The sequence below is a fragment of the Pseudopodoces humilis genome, chromosome 5 (genome assembly GCF_049639895.1).
Source record: "Pseudopodoces humilis isolate 2021_Gansu_Grassland_sample_001 chromosome 5, ASM4963989v1, whole genome shotgun sequence".
NCBI lineage: Eukaryota > Metazoa > Chordata > Aves > Passeriformes > Paridae > Pseudopodoces > Pseudopodoces humilis.
The window spans coordinates 69178986-69203232 of record NC_142204.1 but is presented as its reverse complement, the minus strand read 5'-3'; the positions used below and the strand labels follow the sequence as shown (position 1 = coordinate 69203232).

General features: G+C 42.7%; 1 protein-coding gene across 2 annotated transcripts in view; it reads right to left on the bottom strand.

The window, feature by feature from the left end:
• Positions 1 to 24247, bottom strand: part of SFMBT2 (Scm like with four mbt domains 2) — a 103024-nt gene that overhangs the window by 60822 nt on the left and 17955 nt on the right. For both annotated transcript variants that reach the window (XM_005526072.3, XM_088055282.1), the window contains exon 4: positions 22207 to 22447. In XM_005526072.3, coding sequence (XP_005526129.1) covers positions 22207 to 22447 — 241 coding nt within the window. The remainder of the gene's footprint in view (positions 1 to 22206; positions 22448 to 24247) is intronic.

The following is a 24247-nucleotide window of genomic DNA, read 5'->3' as shown; positions in this document are numbered from 1 at the left end:
GGTGCTGTTCCACTGTAGCCACTGACAGTGATTTACAACATCGTGGCTTATCATCCCCATCTCTCCCGTTCAGAATTGGCCACTGCTTGTGCAACCACTCGTTTCCTGCTTATCACCTGGGCTCAGATGTGATTTATAAAGTCTCTTTGTATGTACACTAATGACCTCTGGGAAAAAAATAAGCTGCGTAAACTTTCAATTCCTTGACAGCAGACCAGAAACTCCAGGTGCTTTTCCAACAAAGTAGAAAAATCAACCCTGAGAACATCATATATCAGCTGCTGAGTCAATAGACTAGCAAGAAGACTTAAAATCTTTCCTTTATCAAGAACTTCTCTTGCATCTAGAAAAAAAATGAGTAATTTCTGAGGTAAACACTCTGAACCAGTGTTACTTTAGGACATATATGCGGTTTTATAAGATTTGAACTGAAATATATAAATTTTGCCTCTAGGATTCACATTCTGGGTCAGCTCTGGTTAAAATCAGTGGACACATAAAGGCAATAATTCAGCAAATCTCAGCTTCAGAGAAAGAGATGCCTCTTCAAATGCACTGTGCAGTTCAATCAGAAATCCAGAGATTAGACTTTAATTCTACCTGCCTGTAAATGAGAATTAAAATACATCTGAAACTTTGTTTTCTCCCCAAAATAATCTTACTTATATGTGAGAGAATCATCAGGAATGCAGTTATGTCACTAACTTAGAAACACCTAGAGAAGGGAAGAAATCACAAGCATTTGAGAATTTAAACATTTCCTGCAAATAAACAGCTAAATATGTTGTTTAAAGACCATTACCCCACAGTAATCCATAGGATTGGGCATGGATAAAGACACAAGTCATGCCCAGTACACCTTACCTCAACCTCATTTCTGATCTGTTCTCCTTCCCCAAAAGCCAGTTCGCCAAGTTTGAGCTATACAACCAGTTTAAATATCTAAGTTACTTTAAATGTGCATTTAAATGTATTTAAAATTATCAAACCTTGCACTTCTGGACTTGAGCCTCCACAAAATAGTGTCTGAACTTGCCTGGAACCACTCTAAGTCTTTTGCAGGCCTGATTTTGCATGATTTCCAGGAGATTTATAACCTTTGCATCATTTAAGATGAAAGAACAGCCTGGGAAGAAATGGTTTAGATACAATACTTTCTGTCTCAACACTCCTGCTGTGTACACCTCATCAGTTTCTGTCCACCTACCTCAGGATAAAGGAAACAAGCTGAATTTTTGGCATCAGGGAGAGGACAGTAATTGTGGTAATGAAAGAGGCTAGAGTGCCTCTAGCTTAGACTTCTGCCTCTCCCTGAGAACAGCACTGGGTGCAGCACAGAAAGGTGCAAGTTGAACTCGATTTTGGCTCATTCCCACAAAGTTGTCAGCCAAATTTCTGAATGCCAGAGCTTCACTACCAAGGAATGACAAATGTGATAAAAAGCACACAGTTTGAACTTTCAAAGCTGGCAGGAGTGGGGCGGGGGGAGACAGGGGGGAGAATAGGATTTTCAAAGTTGACAACAGATTAACAGATTTCAGGGGCTTCCACTTCCAGATGCCCAACTGGAGATGTCATAACGGTGCCTGATTCACAGATCTGGCTGTCTGTCAGTCAGTCTCCCTTCCACTGCCTTTCAGAGAGTAAAAAAAAAAATCCCCTGTCCTTTTTAAAAGACTTGCACCTCACAGTTTGACATCTAAATAAGCTCCTCTCCACATTCATATCTGGATTAGAGGTTTCCAAAGTCTGAAAGTACCAAGGTGACCTCTGTTTTCAGACTAAACAGGCTCAGCTGAAAGAAAGCCTGAGCTATTCTCAGTTTCTAGGTGGTTTCAGAACCATCCTTCCCATACAAATCTAATTTCTAGGGTTTTCCTCTATTTTATTCTGCTTTTGTGGCATAGACAAAACAACTCTGAAAACCTCTGAGAGACAGTAAATTGCACTGGAAGTTGTAGGAACAGGGATTTGTACCTTCCTCTGTGCTTGTAGAGCACAATCAGCATTCTCAGTTTTACAGTTCAAGTCACCACAATGCAAATATTAATTTTTAGTAGTAATGAGGTGAAGCTGAATGATCATGGTATCTGCAAAAGCCTTTGAGGACCAAGCAAAATGTTAAACAAATATATCCAAACTAAGGAAAATCTGCTGGGTAAATGAGAATAGCTGTCAGTGCAATGCATGGGTGCCCAACCTGTGCATCCCCCTCCAGAAATGCTGGTGCTCCTCTGGCATATCAGACTCGGCACCTGGGGACTGAAGCAGTGAACTTTCAATCACTTTTCCCCATTTTCCCTCATTAGCTACAGGAAAAGGCTCTACTGAACCTCTCCTACTGCTGGACAGGCTGTGAGAACTCTGAATTTTTTTGCAGCTGGCTGGCCAGCTGGTGGGAAGAGAAGGTGGCCAGGATAAAGAATCCTGCTCCATGGGGACCTAAACTCCATTAGGATTCCTGTTTTCAAAACATTTTTCCCTGCCTTAAATAAATTCAGTGAGTCAGGAGTGGTCCATGGGTTTCAGAGAGCCATGCTTTCTTCACCTTTCAATAGATCCATTTTCCCAGAAGACCCCTGTGAACTTCCCCTGTATTTCTATTGCAGACTGAGTTCATTCAGGACTAACAGCACAGAGGAAAATCCATCTGAATCCAGACCACCACAGAAACACCTGAGAAAGGTCCCACATTTCCCTCCCCAGTTCCTGAGGAGCAGCTCTAGTGATGCACCAGTTCCCAGCAATGGGCTGGGGAAGGCTGAGCCTCTCCCAGCAGACCTCAGTGAAATTACCCACACGAAGTAAAAACCAGGTCCCTGCAGCTCACTGCCTCCTTCCATGAAAAAAAATAGTTACTTCAGAGATCACCTTCTAGTTGGCAAATATTACAGCAAATTCTTAAGTGAGAAAGAAAAAGGACTTTTCTAACATTAAAACTCAGGTTAGAAAATTGAGTGCCCCTTCCAGAGACCTGAACTCCACCCAAAAATGGATCATATCCAATATCCCTCAAATTCTTCCCACTTTTCTCTACTTGATTCACCTTGCCTACAATGTCTCTGACTCCCATTCCTCACTCCCCTTCTGACCCAATGCCATTTCCTCACTTTTATTCCTTGGTCTCATTTTCCCAAGCTGTGTCTTGAGACTCCAGGCTGCAGCTGGACCTGGCACCACCTGAGGAGCAGGGGCTGCTGCCAGCCTGGCCAAGGCACCATTAGGATTTATCATCAGGTTTTCCCTATCAGCAGCTCAAACCCAGCCCTTTCCCTTTGCTCTGTGCGTGCTGACCATGAAAACCATTCCAAGAGCAGCTGGAAATGCTGGAGCAATGCACACCCCGTCCCCTCCAATCCCCGGAACATGTGCCCGAGAGCCAGGACAGCAGCTTCATTCCCTGCAACCCTGTAAATCTCTGTGCCCTGCCTCAGCCTCAGCACACAATGGGTTCAGATTTATCTGCCTCTCTAGAGAAATAAGAGATTAAAAGCACATTTGCAGTTCCATGACAGCACACAGGCACTCCATTCAATGAATATGAGATGCTATTATCACATTAGCAACGCTTGGGATTTTATCTAGTTTTCTAGTAGCTGTTTTGCTGAGAGCTACTCCTCTCAGGTCATGAGTTTACATGGAAATTCTCTTTTCTTTTTTTTTTTTCTTTTTTTTTTTTAATATTTTTTTAATATACATATATTTTTTATTTTTTTAATATATATATATTTTTTTTTTTTTTTTTTTTTTTTCCTAGAGCAGGACACTGCAAAGTGCAGGAGAAACCTTCAAATCTGAAAGACCGACAACGGAAAGAACGTGGCTGTTTTTTTACTTTTCATGACTGTTTTTTCCCCCAAGGCACCCACTTGATTGGCAAGAACAAGACTCAGAGAACTGAACTGGTAAAATAAAGGAATGGTAGCATAAATAACTTACAGGCATATAGCACCTGAAAATAAGCTACTCCTTGGAAACACCTCAGCATGCCCCATGGATATATGTGTCCAACAAGCAATAATATCCAATTATGCTAATTTTTGTCCATACCTAGAAAAAAAATTGACCAAAAAACAATAAAACATGCTTCATGTTGGGTCACTTTTTTTTTAATAACCCAGGATCACCAGCAACCTGTCGACACCTCTACTGGAGAATCCCCATTGGAACCCATCAACCTCTAAACAGCAGAGTTTTAATTTTCTCATATGCTAAGAACAGCATCTTAAACAGCTTTATAAAATGGTTTAAGATCTTTCAGATTAATCTGCTAAGTGACAACACTCTCAGTGTGGAAACTATTTTTATCATTAAAAATTTAACACTTTCCTAGGACTGGAATGAACAAAAATAGTTAACAAGGGGAATTTATAGCTGGGCAGGACCCAGGCAATTCTTCATCCACTGGCAAATAAAGTAAAACATCAGGATCGCATTAAAAGATAAATTTTCTAAACCATTCAGGATGTTCAAAATTTAATATAGATATATAAATATACATATATATATGTGTGTATATATATATATCTATATATTAGATACAAAAATCATATATATATTTAAGACACATTAAAGTAAAGCTGCTGGTGCCAGAAAGAAATGCCCAGAGCCTGGAGAGAAGGATCACAGATCAGCAGGAACGCTCCTGAAGGACAACACAAGGGAATTCCAGCCACTCCATCCAGCAGGGACGGATGACATTATAGTGGAGATCTGCTACAGGTCACCCAGCCAGGAAAACTAAGGCTGGACAGGGCTTGGAGCATCCAAGGTCTAGTGGAAAGTGTCCCTTTCCATGGCAGGGAAATGGAAAATTATGATCTTTAAGGTCCCTTCCAACGCAAACTATTCTGTGACAAGATACGCAGTTTTTTAAAAGCTGAACAGCATATTGCAAAAATATAGAAATCTTACAATATTGACATTTTCTTTTAATTTTAAAGTTGTCACACATTCGATGCAATATTTATAAGTTACGAAAATATTAACATATAAATGTTGTAACTATGTTATAAAGGTCTAAATGATGGAGTCGAAATGAGATGTCTTTATATCAAAATAACATAGAATGCTAAAACAATTTGTTTAGACTTCACCCATCAAAACAATTTGTCAAAACTGACATGTTCTCACAAAATATTTCCATTTTGATAAAACAGCATTTTGACAGGAAACGGTTGAATCCCCACATTTTCATTCGTCTTGCTGAACTATTTACATCCTTGTGAACCAGACTGGATGTGAAAACAGGATGGGGGTTGTGCTGTCCCTAAGCAAAAGGCTCAGGCTGTTTCTGAGCCCTCCCCAAGACCTTCAGGGCTGGGAACACACTCCACTGCATACCCTACAAATCCAGATCCCCTATTAAGAATTTCCAAAATAAATTAAGTAAAACCAACATTTAAAAAAAAATTTACTTAGTGCTTTAATGGCACTTTCTTATAAAAATGACTGTTTGCTTTGAATTCTTTTGTGGGTTCCCTGAAAAAAAAGACAAATGGGGCTAAAGACGTCTTCAAAGAAATTTCTTACTTAAAACTTCAAACAGTCTTCTGTTCTCACAGCAGCAGAGTTCTGTGGTTTGAACAAAATAATGCAAATTCAATCCAGAAAAGAAAAGAAAGTGCATCAAAAGCTGTTGATCTGATTTCCTTGTGGTGCAGCCATAAATACCATGAGACCCCAACTTCAGAGCTCAAGCATTGCCTTCCATACACCTGTCTTAAATAAAGTGTTTAAGGAAAATATATAAAGAAGATTTTCATGAAAACCAGAAGTCATAAGCAACTGTCCATCAAAGAATACAGGTGCTCAAAAGACACTTCTGGACCAGCAGTACTCTGTGGTCTCATTCATGTGAATTTACAACAGGCTAATGAACAGATGCTGGAAGGAAGTGTGATGTCTGTAGGAGTATGTGTACCTCTTGTATTCTCTGAGTAGATGATCCTTTAAGCTGTTGATTGATCTGACTGCTCTTAATTATCTCACTTTAAAAAAAAACCAAAACAGAGTAAGTGCAAATTCCAAATTAATGTGTAGTCCATGTGAGCTACTTAATTTATTAACAATATCCTGCATGTTTTTTTAATATTCCTCAAGATACATGGTGCCCTCTTTTTTTTCAGGCTATCCAAACCACCCTGATCTCACTTCCAAGAGAAGATTATGCTGCAGTTTCTATGGACCCAAGAAAGGGCCAAGACAGACTTCAACCCCTGCACGCCCAACCCTGCATGAAAAAGAACTCCTTCATTAGAAAAAGTAGAGAGGAAATAAAAACCAGACAAAGGCATGAACACATGCTTTAGGTTCTCATCTGAACAGCTCCCTTGCAGTTTTTTCTATTCAACTACACTGAATTTCAGTACAACGTGACTTTTATCCTTCCTGCAGGCATTCAGGGTTTCCAGAAATTATCTGGGTCAAAACAAGGAAGTTGATGAGCAAAAAGCTGCCTCACTGCCCACAGGACACTTTGCTTCCAACATCCTTTGAGCCCTTCACGGATGCGCACACCGTTCCCTTGGGTTTCTCTAGTCCTTAATTAACTGCTATCTTTTTAACAATAAAAAGGAAACGGGGGTTTGGGAGTTTCTTTTTCATTTATTGAAGCTTGCACGGGCTACGAACTCCCAGCTGCAGGAACTATGGGTGGAAGAGGTGGATGTGGGATGCTGTGGGAGAAAACCACCAGCGTGTGCAGACAGGGTGAATGGATGCTATTATACTGATTTTAAAGAATTTTTGATGATTCAAAATTTTGTGAAAGTAGCCTCCACTAAGTCAGTGCAGCTCAGGAAGCTGAACAAGACACTTTGTCCTGGCAAAAGGGTCACCACCAACTACTGAGGCACTCCTCCTGCTGTCTGAGCTGCAGACACATCTGTGAGAAGGAAAACTGAAGCTCTTATCTCTATGTTTTTGTATACAGCCGCCTCAGACATTCCACCACTTCTTCTCCCACCCTTCACTCCCAGATCGAGTTTGAAAAGCACAGAACTCAATACCCAGCATAAGCAGAACAGGTGACTGGGGATACAGCATAAAGTCACCCTGGGACAGTGGGTCAGTTATCTGATCTCTTGTATCAGCAGGTATAAATGAAGGCTGATTATTCTGATTTTGTTACAGAATCCAACGTGGCAAAAATGGGCTGATTTTAGTCTCAGTTACCTCTGAGTATTATATATAAATTAGAGTCATATATATATATTATATAAATTATATATAAATAAAAGTCAGAGTGTTTCAGAGTGGTTTGTGCTCCTCCAAAATTTCTCACCTGAACAGAAACTGCACACTCTTTAAACACAGCATTAACACTGCTCTCTGCCCCATTCAATTCTAGGTACAAGGTAACTAAATTTCATTGTTGTCAACAACAGTCTGAGAAACAAATCAGGACTGGCTGACTTAAATGATCTTGGATGTGTACACAGCGTTCCTGAAAGGCATTTCTGAGAGCCAGGCAATGGCTGGATTTTGAAAGCTCTGCACACACCACATAACCATAGGGGTTCTCCCATCATTAGTATCAATGTCCATTAGGGTGATGGCTCACTGTGAAAATGAGCATCCAAACTCTGCAGCTCCTGGCACTTAACCCCAAGCCTCCACGCACATTCCCTGATTATTTTTTCCTTCCGTGTGCATTAAGCACCATGCCCAGGGCTCAGAGGAGATGGATCATGAGCACTGAGAGCTCCAGCTCCCAATCTTCAGACTCAGGAGTCTTAATGAAGGCCTTGTCAAATCAGCAGTTTGGGAGCTTTCAGGGAAAAAGAAAGGGGACCTGGTATTGTGATTGTAATTTCTATGTCAGTTTTTATCCCATAGAGATAAAAAAATAGTAACAATAAAATTGTGGAGCGCTGTTATCCAGGGAAAATCAGCTTTTTAACTGAAGTGCTCAGAAGCAAAACCAGATCACAGAGCTCAGAGTGTGACTGCATGAGAAGTTATAAATTCACCTGTATGAGAGAAAAGTAAATTCCCTGCACTTAGAAGGCATTAGCACAGTCATTTCCTTCCAAATTGTAGGCCCTCTTGGTGAAAACGAAAAAAGTATTTAGCCATCTTTGCAGAAAATGAGATTTGCTGCTGCAGGTAGACAGAAATGCACTGACAAATGTAAAAAAAAATTGTAAAATCCCAATTCACACGTTTTGAAAGTCATGGGGGAGCTTAGTGCTGCTTGCCCAGCCATCAACCCTGGTAAAGTCTTCCTGTAGCATTCCACAGCTCCTTGTGTACTAGCTGCACAGCACAAACGTAGGAAGAGGAAAAAAATATGTCTACAAAGCAAAATGCTAAATTCCTAGATAAATCCCGTCCAAGTCAGAATTCCTAACTACAGCCAGAACAATTGCCAGCTAGCCATCAGCTTGGTTCAGACCTGAATCAGTATTTCTGGGCAGCACTGGACACACACTGGCCCGTGCCAACAGCAGGTATGAACTGGGGTCTTTCACATAAAATTGCATTGCCCCAGGTGTCACTGATGCCACACAGTGGAAGAAATAAACCCCTGGAGGCTTCCTGAACACCAAGCAGCCTCCCCTTGGCTTGCCTTGGCAATGGACACAAGAGGCAGCCCCATGCCCTGTGTCTTTGGGATCTCACAGACCAGCCCCAGACAGATTTTGTGGCATAAAAACACCTAAAATTTATGGGCCATTCCAACCAGGGATATCACTGCAGTATAAATATCCTGCCCAGGGCTCTGACCTTACACCTCCAAACTCCATCCAATTATCCCCCATACTAAGTGCTTTTTCTCACTCCCAAACCCCGTGGTCTTTTTCTGAAGGATATTCTTTGGAGACTGCTCTGTAAAACCCAACAAATTTACAGCAGCACAATGTTCTTACATAAAGCATAAGCCAGTTCACTGCACAATTATGTTTTTTGTCCCTGGTAGTGCCAACAGTCTACATCAAATATCCACTACAAATAAAAGCATCAAAATAATAGAAGACAAATAGAGGGATGTTACGTCCAAGAAATCCACTCTGATTTGGGGTTGGGATTTTGGGTTTTTCTTTTTTTTATTTTCTGTATTCTACAGAAAAATGAGAATGAGTGGGGAAGATGCTTGCAGTTTAAATTCAGTTCAAAAGGACTGAACTTTTGGTTAATGCTTAAAATTAGGGGAGTTTCTTTAGAATCACAGAAGGGTTTGGATTGGAAGGGACCTTAGAGATTCTCTTGTTCCAACCCTCTACCATGGGCAGGGACATCTTCCACTAGACAAGGTGTCTCAAAGTCCCATCCAGCCTGGTACTGGACACTTCCAGGGATGAGGTGGCCACAACTTCTCTCAGCAGTGTGTTCCAAATTTTTTCCAATTATTTTTTTTCTTTTCACCAGCAGCAATTTCAAAGTAATAAGCAAGCCATTACTAGCTTCAGCCTGACATCCCCAACACAAAGATGCATCCCAGAGGCAAGAGGCAAAGGGATTCTTTGTTGGAAAACTCTGTCAGGACTCAGGGGGAGGTTGGTGCCCCTATGCTTGAGTTAGTGAGATACAAACAGCAAAGCTGGACTTGTATGGTCTAATTTAAGGATTTGCCTTCAACTCTCCCCAAATCTCACTGTTCACACCCAAAGCTTGGGACAACAGTGGAACCATTCCCATGACCCAGCACACTCCCAAATTATCATGGAAATAGCAAACAAGCCTCATTCACCACGACTCCAACTTCTGACACCCCATGAAGCAGAAACATATGTTTTCAAAAAAAAAAAAACCCATCAAACTCATTTCACAATTTACAGTGCGTTCTGTAATTAATCACATTTGTATTGCCAGCTCCTAATGACTGAATCCCGTTTAATCACTCCAGAGCCTCTCGGCTGTGTGATGTGAGCACCACGAATCAGAACCTGGAGGGCCTGATGAGCATTCATCATGCATCCTTCCCGAAATTAATGGTACAGTCGAAGCACAGCCAGGCCCCATGAGGTGCTCAACATCCTATGCACAAAATATAAATTCATAACCATCATCACAACACCATCAAAGAAAAACTCCATCAAGACTCATTTTGTGCTTGCTAAACATGTGTTTTCTTCACTTGGAAACAGAAAAGGGGCTTGAACTATAAATCCCAGGATCAAAATCCCAGGATCCCCCGAAACTTTGAAGAGTTTAAATCTGAATTGGAGATCAACGTGGAACATTATGCAAGGCAATGTCTGAAATGAGAATAACAATGTGCTACAGGACCTGAAATGGGAGCAGCTTTTCTACAGTGGTCTAAATTTCCTTTGAATTATAAAACTTTAGCTTCTCCATCAACCTGGGATATTCTGATTGGAGATGATGATGCTCCCCAGTGAACCCAAATGCCTTCACTGCTAAATCAAATATTAGTGCAGAGCCATGGTTCATTCAACTGGTTTGTGAGCCCTTAATCTCATCTTCATCATGCAATACTTCCTCTTAAGTTTTTTGACTTCTTTCTAAATAAACTTAGATGTTCCACATGAAGAGGCTTTCCCAACAGATCCACCTGCTGATAACCAGGCTGAAAAGGTCAAGGGCAACAGCAGAACTGTTCAAAGCAAAGCAGGAATCTATCCAAGAGGTAATTCCAGCAATAAAAACATTCAGGGTGTAGATGCTTCACATGGGCAGGGACTCCTCATTGACCTTCCCAGAGTTATTTGGCACAGGGGAATTGCAGGATTTCCCCCTCTCTAGGCTCTGTACTCATCATGGCAGAGCCTCTTCAGTAAAACTGATATCACACATAGCAGGATGATTTCCTGAATCTGGAAAGGTTTTCCCTGGATATAATTAATCTTCTACATCAACTCCAGCACTTTAGGAAGTAGCTACATTTTTACACCTAAAAACGCTGACTTTCCCCTCGTTTCTTCATTCCCAAGTGACAGCGTGGGCAAGAAAACGTTTTTTAGCTACAAACACAGGAGGTGGACGCTCTGCCTCACAACACAAAATAAACCATCCATCAGGATGGGTTTCAGCATGTCCCTAAGCTCATTTGTGGGTCTGGGTTTTACTCCTTCTGTGACCAAAATCAAATGGAAGTGACACCATGCACACAGAGACATAGAAACAGATTATTTGGGAATTTGGAGCAAAAGTTTTCCAGTGTCATGCAAAAGGGCCAGAAGTGACCCAAAATTTGGTATCTGGGTTAGAAGAATTGATTTTTAGTTGTCAGCAGGGAAATGCTTTATAGGAGCATCCCTTAAACCTCCACACTGCGTTATCAGCCACCTCCATGGGCTCCAGGAGCATATGGTCTGCTTCAGGAATCCAGCCCCTTCCACGGTGACTGGGAGCCCACATTTCATGCATAATGAAGGAAAAATCAAGTGCAAGTCACAGCTGGTTTGGAATCCTGCTGGTGCTTGCATCTGCCACTAGCAGCTTCCCAAATTCACTCTGTACCTGTTCTTCACAAATCCAAGGTGCACCTGAAGGAAAGCTCTGCTGAAGACATGGCACTGGACATGTTTGTTTGTCCTTGGCCTAAAAGAGCTCAGAAAATCCTCCCTCAGCTCAGGACTAAAAGATATAATTTAATCTTCAAACTGATTAAAAAAAGGGCCACTGCAGAAAAGTGTACTTCAGCTTTGGCATGCTCTGGATCAAATCCCTTGTGCTACTCACCCTGCTACTCATCCAATGCACAAAAAAAAAAAATCACCTCCTTCTCTAATATAAACACCCAAAACTGTAACTTAGAATATCAAAGACAGAGGGCTTTTTTAAGTCTCCACAGATGTCTCCAATACAGATTAATTAAGTCTGACCATCCTTTACCTATTATATCATTAACTACCTAAGTCTAGTCTTACAGTTGAGGTGGTATTTCCATTCCAGAACTCCTCTGGGGAAAATTATAGGAGACTGGGGAAGGGAAATTAAATGCAATTATCAAGAATTACTATTTTAAAATCTCTCAATCTACTAATTTTAAAGAGTATTTTATTAAAAATGCATTCAGCCAGACATTAATTAAATTGACAATTAGAAAAATGAGTGGTCTGCACCCACTGTTATGCTTTCAGGGTCAATCCTCCCATTTTTCTGTGGTTTCTGGGCTTTTTAGCTCCACAGCAGATGTCACAGGACATGGTGCGAGTGTGGAAGAACAACTCTGGATATTCACTGCTGGATTCAAGGTGTGCAGATCTCCAGAGTCATGAGCAAGGTCCACATGCCAGTGGTGTTTGCTTGAACAATGACACTATAATCTCCTCAGTGACAACACAACAAGCCTACAAATGGGGCTATGGTAATTCTTCTGTTCGACACTGAACAGATTCTCAACTTTTCTGCATCTTGTTTCATATTCACATGGTCTGAAACAACGAGGTGGATGACATCAAAAACTGGCTAAACTCAGAGCAACAGGGCCAATAGGTCTTAGTTTTGTGTTGTTTTTTTTAAAGAGCTTCACAGAGACTGATTATGAAATAATTTCCATCTTGGCACTTAAATGTATTGGGAGGAGAATTTTACTGTTTTATTCAGTGGATGGAAGAAGTTTTTTCCAAGAACTGTCGAAGAGAGATTTTTTTCTGAAATAGTGTCAAAGGTACCATCCAAAAACCCACCCTGTTCCACTTTCTGCTAAAGAAGGAGGAAATCTCAGGAAATCTCTGCTCACAGAAAAGTCTGGTGTCTGCTCACAGCCTTTTCCTGCAGTATTTCCTTGGAAATGCAGCTTCTCATTCAAAGTCTCTCTGCCTCACGCTGCGATTTACTCCTCTCCTGGCCCTATCTCTGTTCCTCCAAAACAACCTGCACTAAACACCAGGCCCAAAACCAATGGTTTGGTCACAGTGAAGCTGCAGACTGTGATCAGAATCATGAGCAACAGAAGGCAAAGCCATGGGGTCTCAGCTGCTCACCTCAAGCGCTTCAAGCATCCTGAACAGAGCCTGAGTCCCACTGAAATGAGCTCTCCTTGCAGGAGGTCAGGAACTGCTGCAGAAATTGGTTCTGCCAACATTTTGGGCTGGATAAATCAGCTGCTGCAGCTCAGCATCACTTGCAAGGAGTTTTGCTGCACATCTGCTGAAGTTTAATGCTTTTTCTGTGCTATGGGCTTGAGCCTTGATCTATAAAGACAGAATTGACTAGTAACACTACCAAAAAAATGAAACTCCAATCTGTGTGGGTTTGGACAAGCAAAACTTCCTCAGTTTCTAATACAACCTCTCTTCTAATACAAAGCCCTGATCATATGTAGCAGAAACCTCATGGGGTCATCATCTAGCCAGGAGGGATAAATTTCAGTTCTCGAAGTTGCCCACTACAAAATCAACTGGTTCCACAGGAAAAAAAAAAAGGAAGAAAAAAAGAAGAAAGAACTTTTTCTCCTTCTCATTGCAAAAGCAGCTAAGAAATGCCTCATTTCTTGCAATATCAAACACCACTCCATGCAAGGTGTGGGGTTGAGAGGATCCCCAGCTCATGCTGATGCCTTCCCAAAGTTAACTCTACCCCTCCAAACACCCTTGCTTTTATCTCCCTACTGTGTCTCATTTGCTTTTCACTCGCTGGTCCAGCTGTGAAAACATCAACTGGCTTCAGTCAGTCCTGCAGCTCCCAAGGAGAAATCACATGCCTGAGGATTTTTTAGAAATTATTGCAAAAGACATGGAACACAGAGCTAACACATACCCTGATTTCCTCCTGGTCATCTGTCATGACTGCCAACCATAAAGAAACTTCACTAACACACCCAGGCCCCTTAGCCTTGCTAAGAGCCTGAGCTTGAAAACAATTTCCATCTCCCTGCATAAATCTCTGATATCCAGTGCAAAAGTGTCCAAGCCTCGCTGGCCATATGGGGCCAGACTCCAGAGCACTTTGGGCTTGTTCTAGTCCTTCAAGCAGCAGCAAATTGGGTGCTGAAGGCTTTCAAAACCCAGAAAAAAATCTTCTTGCTTACAATCAGAAATGACCAACAAGCTCAAGTGATTTTCCTGCTGGATAATGACCTCAGCTGGAGTCCTGTAACACCTCCAGCTGTGATGGCAGAGGATGGATGGCTCCTCAGGTTTTAGGAAAGAAAAAAGTCAGGACTGTGCTCTCTGCCTTGAAAACCCAAATGCACCGTAAGGGCAGGATGAAATGAATCATTCTCTGATATTCAAGCATCTTCCAAACAGCGGAACAGGTATCAGGAGAAAACAAACAGAACCGAGTACAGTGCTGTGTACAGAAATGAACTAATATCAAGCTTGACTGAAAAAGTTGATTAAATTAGTTTAATTTAAAAGCCCAAACAAACCCTGAAGGAGGTTCTTTGTTTATTGCTTTTTACCAACAGCACACTTTACAGAAGAAGCACCATGTGGGCATGAAATATTCATTCATTAAATCTTTCATAAAGCTCCACACTATTGGTTTCACTCAGGATATATTTATAACTTGTCAAAGTCCCCGAAAATCACTGCTTTCCTTTCTCCCCCCTCCAGACTGTTTATAAAAGGATTAGGCTTTCAGTTTTCATTGCAGTATCCCTGATCCTCAGCTCCGCTTTGCTTGTACACAAGGTCCTGCTTCTTTAATCGTAACAGGATTCATCGTTCAGCCTTCCCTGCACCGCCCAGAAGGGACCCTCACGATGCTGCAAACCTTCATGGAGGAAGGCAGCAGCATCTGGACATAAAAGTCAGAACAGAGAGTCCACCCAGGTGAGGGAAAAGCAGGCAGAGAGTGGATTCATTTCAGTAGGGCCATGTCTGAGTCACTGGCTTGCTCATCCACTGGAGAACCACTTCTTGAACCCTTCCTTGGCTGCCAGCCAACCTCCAGATTAAACCCATGCTCCGAGCAGGGTTAATAACACACTAGAGTAAACAGTGCTGCATTATTCTCGGTGTTAGCTGTAAAACTAAGTAATATTTTTTTTACAAGGTTTGCTGACTACATGGCTCAGTCCAGTACAGGAACGAGAACAGGCTATAGTTATAGATGAAAAGCGTTTTCCACACAGAAATCTGCAAAAAACCAGGATTTGCATTAGGGGACAACTGCATCAGTGAAACTGTCAGCCCTCTAAGGACTTGCACTGATATCTAATCTAGGTGTAGGCCAAATCTGATTTTTCCCAATTATCCTTAGTAATACTCTGGCAGGGGGTAGAATGGGATGATCAGTAAGATCGTTTCCAACCCAAACCCTTCTTGGTTTCTATGAGAAAAAAAGCACCCAAATAGAGATGCTGAACAAGCACTTGAGGTGCACTGCAGGGTCCTGAGCAATTTTGGTGTCCACAGCCACTGCAAACATCCCAGCTCTGCTGGACCACAGGCTGTCTGGCCAGGCCTGCTCCTCTTTCCCTTCCTCCATTTGTTTGTGAGCATAAATAAATATAAATACAGTATAAGCAGATGTCGTTGTCCCTGGAAACTAGGCTTGCTGGGCATGTTTCTGCTGAAACGGCTTCTTACTGGAAAATTAGGTTTTGATAAAAGTGTGTTTCTTTTCTTGCTTTTAATAAACAGAGCCTATTTCATGTGCGAGCTCTGGGCTTTCTTTTTTTCCACTGGAAAACTAAATCTTGCACGGTTTCAGTTTTACAAATGCCTGATCCTCAGTAAGGGCTGGGCTCCCCAGGCACAAGAGCATCTCGCAGGGCATCAAGGAGAAGCCAAAACCTCCTGAGACGAAGTCTAGCCCAGGCAAAAGGGCAAGGAGGGACCAGCACCCACTCCTGGGCTGCTGAGTCTGCTCAACTCAAGGCAGTTTTTAGGGTGCTTAAACCCAAAGACAGCCATCCTGATGTTTTTGAGTGGAAAAATGTTACTTGTTTTTCCCCAAAGGAAAATACTGGTGAGTACAAAGCGGAGGCTTTCAATTTATGGTTTCATGGACGGTGAAAAGGAACTTTTCTAAGCCAATTCCACCAGACGCTCAAGAGAAGCACAAAGAGTGACCCCAGCTGATGAGACTTGGCCTCAGGGAAAACTTCTCCTTTCCAAGAGAGCTGAGAGTGCCCCCAGGCCACGTACCTGAGCCACAGGGCCCCTGCAGAGCTAAATGTGTACATTCCTAAAAAGGCCTCTTCTACTGCACTCCCAAAAAACTTCAAACAAAAAGACCTGTCTTTAATCATTGTTTTTTCCCCTCGATTTTCTCCATCACTCACAGTGGTCCCAGCCAGAGCCACGGCAGCGCACACCTCGCATTTCCCACTCAGGAAGTGGTTTTTTGTCTGAGTTTCGCAACTGAAACATCAGGATAAATCATTTACTCCCCAATCCAACTCATAAACCTGCCAGCATCTCATCCCTGCAAGGCTCTCTGCAGTTATGCCTCTAGACCTGAAAAATTATATTTAAAGGACAATCAAGACAGAAAAGGTTGACCTCAAGCCCAGCAGACCTGAAGATGATCAAAACCCTCTGCATTTGATGAAGTCTACAACTCGAACTTCTCGCAAAACCTGACCCACTGGCCAGGCTGTGCCACATTTACACAGCGGCTCAGCAATTAATTACATTCCCAAAGGACACGTGAGGGCCTGTTAGGCTCAGTTTACCCCAAAAGGGCCTCACTTGGCAATATTAAGTCTTTTGAAAGTAACTAAAGCCAGTGGCACATGCAAAAGATTTGCAGTTTGACACAATAGTGAAAAGACCATTTTCCCTATCAAGACAGTATTATCCTGATGCCACACAAGCCACGGGCAGACTCTTGAATTTCCACATCCCCGCCTGAGGGACATGAGTCACACCAAGGAAGAGAAGGAGAATCTACTGAGGGTGGTGTAATGAAAATATGTTTTTCTCAGCAAGTCTGCAAGAGGCTACGAGGGGCTGGACAGAAATGCCAAGCCATGACATGGTCCAATGAATTCCAGCTCCTGGAAACTTCCAAGATACAGCAGAGTCAACTGACTTGACTCCTACTACACCAAATTTCAGCCAAAGCCAGGATTTTTACCTCCTCTCTTCCCCTTTGCCGTCATCAGGAGAGCTAAGGAAAAAAAAAAGCTACTTTTTTATATGCTTGTTAAGTATAATCTGCTAAATGTTCTATGCCAATGCATAAAGCTGCCTACTATGCTAATAGAATATTTAATTGACATTTATTTGCTGAGTAGTTATTTATGCTAACGTCATCCCTGCATAATTAATAGTCTGCTAAAGTCAACTTGAAAAGCACATATAAAACACTGTACTAAGAGTCATTTGCAGCATTTAAAATAAAGAAATCCTGCCATCTATTTACATTAGGTTAGTCTAAACTCAGTTTTAATGGAATAATAGGATAAAGATTGGGCAGAGATTTTAAAGAACAGCCCTGTATACTGCTTTAGAAACATCCACAGGCTTTGACAGTGCAACCTGCCAAAGAAGATTTCCGAGTTTCATTTTACTTGGCTCGAGGGTCCAGTTCTTAGCTGATGTAAAACAGCATAAGCTCAGTGAATGCCTACTTATTTTCTCCAGCCTCAAGGTCTTAGGAAGTAATATTTCAGGCAGAAGAGCTAAACCAGGGCCAGATCTGCACTCCATCCCAGTAAAAAAGCAAAAGGAGAAGCCCACCCCGCCCATCTGATCCCTCTACCTGTGCTGTAATCACAGACCTGCAGGCAGTTTAATTTTTACTTCCTCTGGGATGAAATTACCAGGGGGAAGATGCCTTCATTTAAAAAGAAACAACAAAACCAACAATATCCATGACTACATTTTCTGGAAGGGAACCTCTGAACACTCTCATCCATTGTCAGAAACATTATCTCTGATCTCTGTGTCCCTCTTTTAAGAGCCCGTGGACAAGCTTTGCATCCAGCCAGGGAGCTCCAATAATGACGCTGAAAGCCAAGGGTATGAGCCACATCACCCCCACCCTGAGCTGTTACCTCAAAAAAATCCTTCTGTGTGCCTTGGAGTGACATCAAATCCACACCTGCAACACAGCAGACCATCTTCTGGCCATCTAGAATCATCATGCTGTAAATTCTGACAAGGCCAACCAGATCCATTTCTCCCCTCCTTTACACTAGTAACCTCAAAGAGCAGGTTTTTGCTCTGTGATAGATTCACATGATAATATATAAAACCAGCCAAACAAAAACAGCAGTAAGTTGTCATTTGAAGCAACCCAATATGTTGTGGCACAAGTTTTATCTCCCTTTTCAACCATATCCTTGCCAGAATCTGACCCAGCACTTGGGATCACAGTGAAATTTCCTCCTTTGGCCTACATCTGGGGTAGGAATTAATCTCACCTGAGAGCCACATGAAAACCTAAATAGTGACCAAATGATGGTGTTTCCCTTCACAGAATCCCTGAGCAGGCAAAATGCTTTAGGTCTATCCCTCTTAATGGTATATTTGATGATTAAACTTAATCAAACTCAGCATCATAAAAGAGAAGGTTATTTCAACCCAGGATCGGACTTCTGAACTTTAATCCTTCTTGTATTGATGCAACAGGGAAGTAAAAGCTGCTTTCCTACACAGAATCACAGTGTGATTGATCTTGGTCACCAAGCCCTGGTACAGCCAGCATTCAGAGGTTTCCCCATCTGCACCAGTCCACCACAAAATCAAAATATAGACATGGTTCTCTCCTTGTTGTGTTTGTTTCCATCTCCAGCCTCCTGGTCAGCATGGCAAGCAGACTCCAGCTCACAGAGAGATCATATAGAAATGCTCTGTCTGAATTTCCATCTGTCAATAACATTAAAGCAGAACCACGGCTGCAATTACAAGTGTACAAAACAATCCCGTCATCCGGCGTCTTTAGCCGATTCCAGGATGCATTACAACAGTGCCAGGAGAGACTGGGCTCCGCCGGCTCAGCTGTAAATCTGCAATCTGCACAAAAACCCCCGAGTGTCAATCACAGGACGTCCCTGCTCTTTCACAATGCATAATTTAGCTACTACACTTGTCAGGTTCTCCACGCCGCTCCTGCGCCCGATGGTGGATGTGTCCGTGAACTCAACTGTCATCAACAGAAGAAAACAGCACATGGAAATGAACAGGCTAAAGGACCCCTCATCTCCTTTCAATCGCCAGGAAAGTTTAGCTAGGCTTTAATTTTTAATGCTCAATGGGTGAAACAGCCCAAGGGATGAAGGATGGTGACAAAAACTGCTCTCTGAGGAGGAAGAGAGCATTTGGGTAAGACATAGGAGGGGATAAATGCTATCCCTGTTTCCATGCAGGCTGATATAATGGGAGAATTTTAACTATCTGATGGGAAATCTACCTTACATCCCACCCTCATCGTGCAGGAAACAAAGCCTCCCACACAGCCCTGCCACTGCCAGTGAACTTTGAAGCAGGCTGTCCTTCCTCATATGAATTACAATTGCTGAAGGGCCTTGTCAGGAAGGATGAAAATTTCACACTCAGCTACATCAGGCAGTAGTTACCCACTGCTTACGCCACAGTTAATATGCAATAAAGAAGAAATCTCTGTCCCAGGACGTGACATTAGAGCTGATCAGTGCCAAAGCTACAGACCATAAGGACAGCTTCACACTTGCCTCAGCTAGTTCATGAATAAACATTCAGTTCATTCAAATGAGTTCTATATTAACTAATTTAAATAATTTTCATTTTGCTTTGAATGGTAAACAGATCTATTCTGCCAGGATAGTTGAGTTTGCAATTCAAATTACACACCGATTTGTAATGAGAAAAATATAATTAATGGCAAAGCTTGAAGTAACTACAATTTTACTCCTTTGATTTCCTGTGAAGGAGGGGGCTGGAGCACGAAGCTCACAGGCACACGTGCACTCACATCATCCTGTCATAAACCAAGACATTTTATTGCCACCTCAGGTATTCCTGATCTGGTGATTGCACCATCACGTCACAGGAGGACAGAACATGACTTGACATTTTCCTCACAGGCCACAGGCACCATGATGCAACCAACATCACCCCATAAATAACAGTGCAGCAGTCTGTAAATTAATCAACTTCCTTCGATTTGGATCATAAACTACAATTATTTGGCAGCCGCCTCTTAAAAGCTCTGTGTGTGCTGGACTTTAAATCAAGTTCTATTGATCTGCTGAACTGAACCAGCCCATTTTGTTGCATCTCTCTCCCATCTAATGAAATTCTTTGTCCCATCACTCTACCATTCTTGTCTGGCATCACATTTACGAGTTGAGCACCGATCAGTCCAACCTGACACGTAAGCAGAAACAAAGCATTGTCCCAGTGCTGTCATTCTGGCTGTTAAACAAGTCCATTTTGGCAACTCTGCTTTTTAACCAAAGCTTTCAGCTCCTGATTAAAATCACAGCCTAATGACAGACAACCAGCCCCAGCCACGCTGTTTGCACGGTCCAGCCAACAGATGCACTCACTGTGATCAAGATGTGCAGAACTGATGCCTTCAGAACTGGGTCCATGCTATTTAAAGCTGGGTTTTGTCTCTCCCAAAGGTTTGACAACAAAATAAAAATGCAATTCTAGAAAGGTTTGAAAAAATCTCCACAGAGTTCATAGAGAATATCAGTTTTTCTTTTCCTAATGCGTAGGTCCCATGATTCTGTAAGTCTTGAAGGCTCAGATCCTCTTGGGCATTTTAGATGCCTCATTTCAAAATATGAGCCAAGCTCTTATATCCTTAAATCTCTTTTGAAATAACAAACCATGCATTTAATTTATTCTTTTTGAAAATTATACAGTGACATACAACAAAGTTTATTCACTGAAAATGGGAGGGGGAAGGGGAAAATAAACAAACAAAAAACCCCAAACTAACAGGGCAATTGCCCACCTTCAGCACCTTGGTGTACAGTTACATCACCCACCAGAGAAGGGATGTAGGACACACTGCACACCTGCAGTCACTCAAGCAAGGCAATTTCCACAGAGTGGCCACGACACAAAGGGCAAATTCCAACAGATCCATGAAAAGCAGTTGCCTCAGGTTGTAAGGGAATTGTTATTTCCTATTATGACATTCAGTAAGTTCTCTTACCCCCCTGACCCTCACATTTGAGATTTAGTCTGTAGCACTGTACACCTTTCTGGTAACACTGATTGTAATCCACATAATAAAATGTCGTTTAAGAGGCCAATAAAATAAAATACCTCACCCCTCACACATCAGCTTGATTTACTGGTGCTAAGCCAAGAGATTTCTCAGCCGTATTTCTCTTCAAGACTGTTTTTTTTTTTCAAGCAAACAATCTTGTGTTTATTCAAAACACACAGACCAGAACAAAAAGATAAGTTTAGCTCACAGTTGGGCATATGCAAGGCAGGAATGTCAGCTTTGATTCAAAGACTCGATCTACAGCTCACTTCAGGGGGAAGTCAGGGAACACTTACTCCAGGAGAATTCCCACGTGGCACACAACTGGCACAGGCACTGTTTTCAACAGCCACACACAGCAGAAAGGGAAAGAGTAACTTCAGCAGCAGAACCCTTAAATCAGACCTTCCTTAAATGTATGCACAAGCTGGAGGCTGAATACTCATCTCTTCTTCCCTTGATCCAGAATAAATGGGATATATGGCAGGAATACTTAGGAGCAACACTGACAATATGCCTCTGCTTGGAGCAATGTAGCAGCAAGGATACACCACAGCTGCTCTGTTGATGCACATAGCCTACATATATATATATATTTATATTCTTATACACTGGTGATCAAACTGTATTATTAAAAAACTGCTCCACATGAGCCACTCAGGAACCTACAACACTTCCACTCAGCTGTTGTGCACCTAAGAGCTGCCAATCAGGACATGCCCTAACCACAAATGACCAAATTCTGCTATCTTTAATCATGCAGATCTACCATTGGAATTAAAAGCTGCCAGAGTCTGGCAGTGGAAGGTCTTAAACTTTCAGGGCAAACCACTTTTGAGTGCAAAGTCAGCTTCTGATTTTGATTACACCCAAACTGATCTTGCTTATTTAGTTTGCTCTTCTACAAGAACAGAACAGCTTTCTCCCCAAAGTGAAAATCACAGCATTGCAGTTCAGCAGTAAGAAGACATCTCCCTATGGAAGTGCCTTCTGTTGTTACCAACTAGGGCAAAAACACCTTTGCTGGAGGCTGATTGGCAAATGGAATCCTGTGGGGACCCGACCCTGCCCACATCACCCAACACCAGCTGAGGACCTGGAGTATCCATCCCAGACCAGCCAGAAATCTGGAGATGAACCCACAGCCCAATACCAGAGCACAACCCTAACAAACCAGGCAGAACTCACCATCTGGAGGCATCAGGACCTTGTTGTTCTGCGTGCACCAGCCCACGGGGTGCAGGTCTGCTGTCATCACATCACACCAGAAGTCTGCCCTGCGGTCGTCCCCGTAGCCGCAGTAACGGAGCAGCAGGAGCTGCCCACAGGTGGTGATGATTGTAGCCACCCAATATGTGTCTGGGTTGCTCTTGTTGGCCACTTCTAATTTCATCCCTGGCTGGAAACTGCTTTGAAGGCTGATTTCAACCTTGCAAAATGAGAAAGGCATGATGTTACTTTTGCTGCTTGGCAGGGAGACCCGCTTCCCTCCCCTGGAAATGCTGCCCTTAAAGAGCAGCCCTGAGATAGGACAGGATCTGATTGTGCTTTTAATCCAACCATCTCCCTGTCCATCTATATGAGCAGTTCCATCCCTACTTCACTGGCTCATATCCCATCATGCGAGTCCCACAGGTTCCCAAGTGCAGGAGTGGTACCTTCAGGTGTACTACATCCAAGGGAGGACTGGCACTCGTCTTCAATCCCTAAATGCCACTAATGCCTCCAATACCGTCAGCATAATTCAAATGAGGTTTTCCACTGCACAGCTCCACCAGGCAAATCACAGGACACAGCAAGGCACAAAGGTATGAAGCACCTCTAGGACTTAAGCCCAACTACAATAATTAGTCACATAACACTAAAGCACCTCTAGAGACCTGACAAGCATCAAGGGCTGAATGCTGTACCAGGGAGACCAAGGAGAGAATTTCCACTGCACCCATCCTCAGCAGCTCAAGCCTCAACCAATTCCCCCTCCCAGCACCCTGGAAAACAAGGTGTGACCAGTCACTGAAATAAGTAAATTGTCTGGGTCACTGTTCTGCCATCTGATGGAGACGTCACTTCCATTTATCTCAGCAGTGATAGGTCACCTGTAACTTGCCTTAGGACACTGGAGATGCTACTGCATCTCTTTTGGGACACTGCTGATGAACACCAGGGCCTGTTGTAGCACTACCTGAGTTCCAAGGACCAGGGGGATGCCTCTAGCTGTTGCTGATGAAGTGGTGGATGCTAGTGCACTGGTCAGGTGCGAGCCTTGTCTTCACAAAACCATCCAAAATGTAACCTGTCACTCCTTAGGAGATGTTTAGGGACAGGTTGTTACAGGTTTCTTGGAACCTTATCAGCTATTGAATCTAGAGGGATTATAAATCTAGGTAAGCCTGTCTCTGATTGACTTCCAATTGAAATGGCAGTTTAAAAAAAACTCTTTTACTTACAAAGATAAATACAACATGGTCTACTTGGTCAACTGAGGATTTCACAGACATTTCACATGCCAGTCTGCTGAGAAAACACTCCTCTGGCCCATCAGTAATCCCTCACTCATCCAACTCCAGCTTCTGCCCCCAGGGATGCCCACCCAAACCCATTTCTCATTTGAACTCTATGTGCCTTTCCTTGTGTGGGCACCTCCAGCAGAATCAATGCCCAGAGTCACAGAACAATTGAGAGGGGCCTTTGGAGATGGCCTAACACTGAAGGTGGTCTGTGACACTGCTTTACTCAGCACTAAGACAGGATCTCAGCAATGCTTAGAGTCCTCATAAAGAACCCAGAGTACAGGCTGGCCCATGTCCCAGTATAAACTGGATCTCCTGGCCTCCTCCCAGTACAGACTGGCAGCTGCAGCTCAAAGCACCTGAGCCTGATGCCTGCAGAGAGTGATCAATTTCTCAGTTTCATCCCTGTGCTCACCATAGCACCAACAAGGCACTCCAGAAGCCAAAAGACTTGTGACTGGAAATCACATCAAGAGTAGAATCAGATAATACAGTCTTCTCTGACAGCTTGTGGGTTTTTGGCCAGATTTTGAGGATCAAGTTTCAGATTGTGAAGCAGTCACCAAGGACTGTTCCCAGCACCAATCTGTCCCGCACTGAAACTCCCAGGATTAAGGTGCTGTGAGACACTGCAGTCAACAGAATCAGCAGGATGAGCTAGGCATCTCCACACAACTGAAGAAGACATCCTTAAGGGCTTCATGAAGCATAAAACTTTC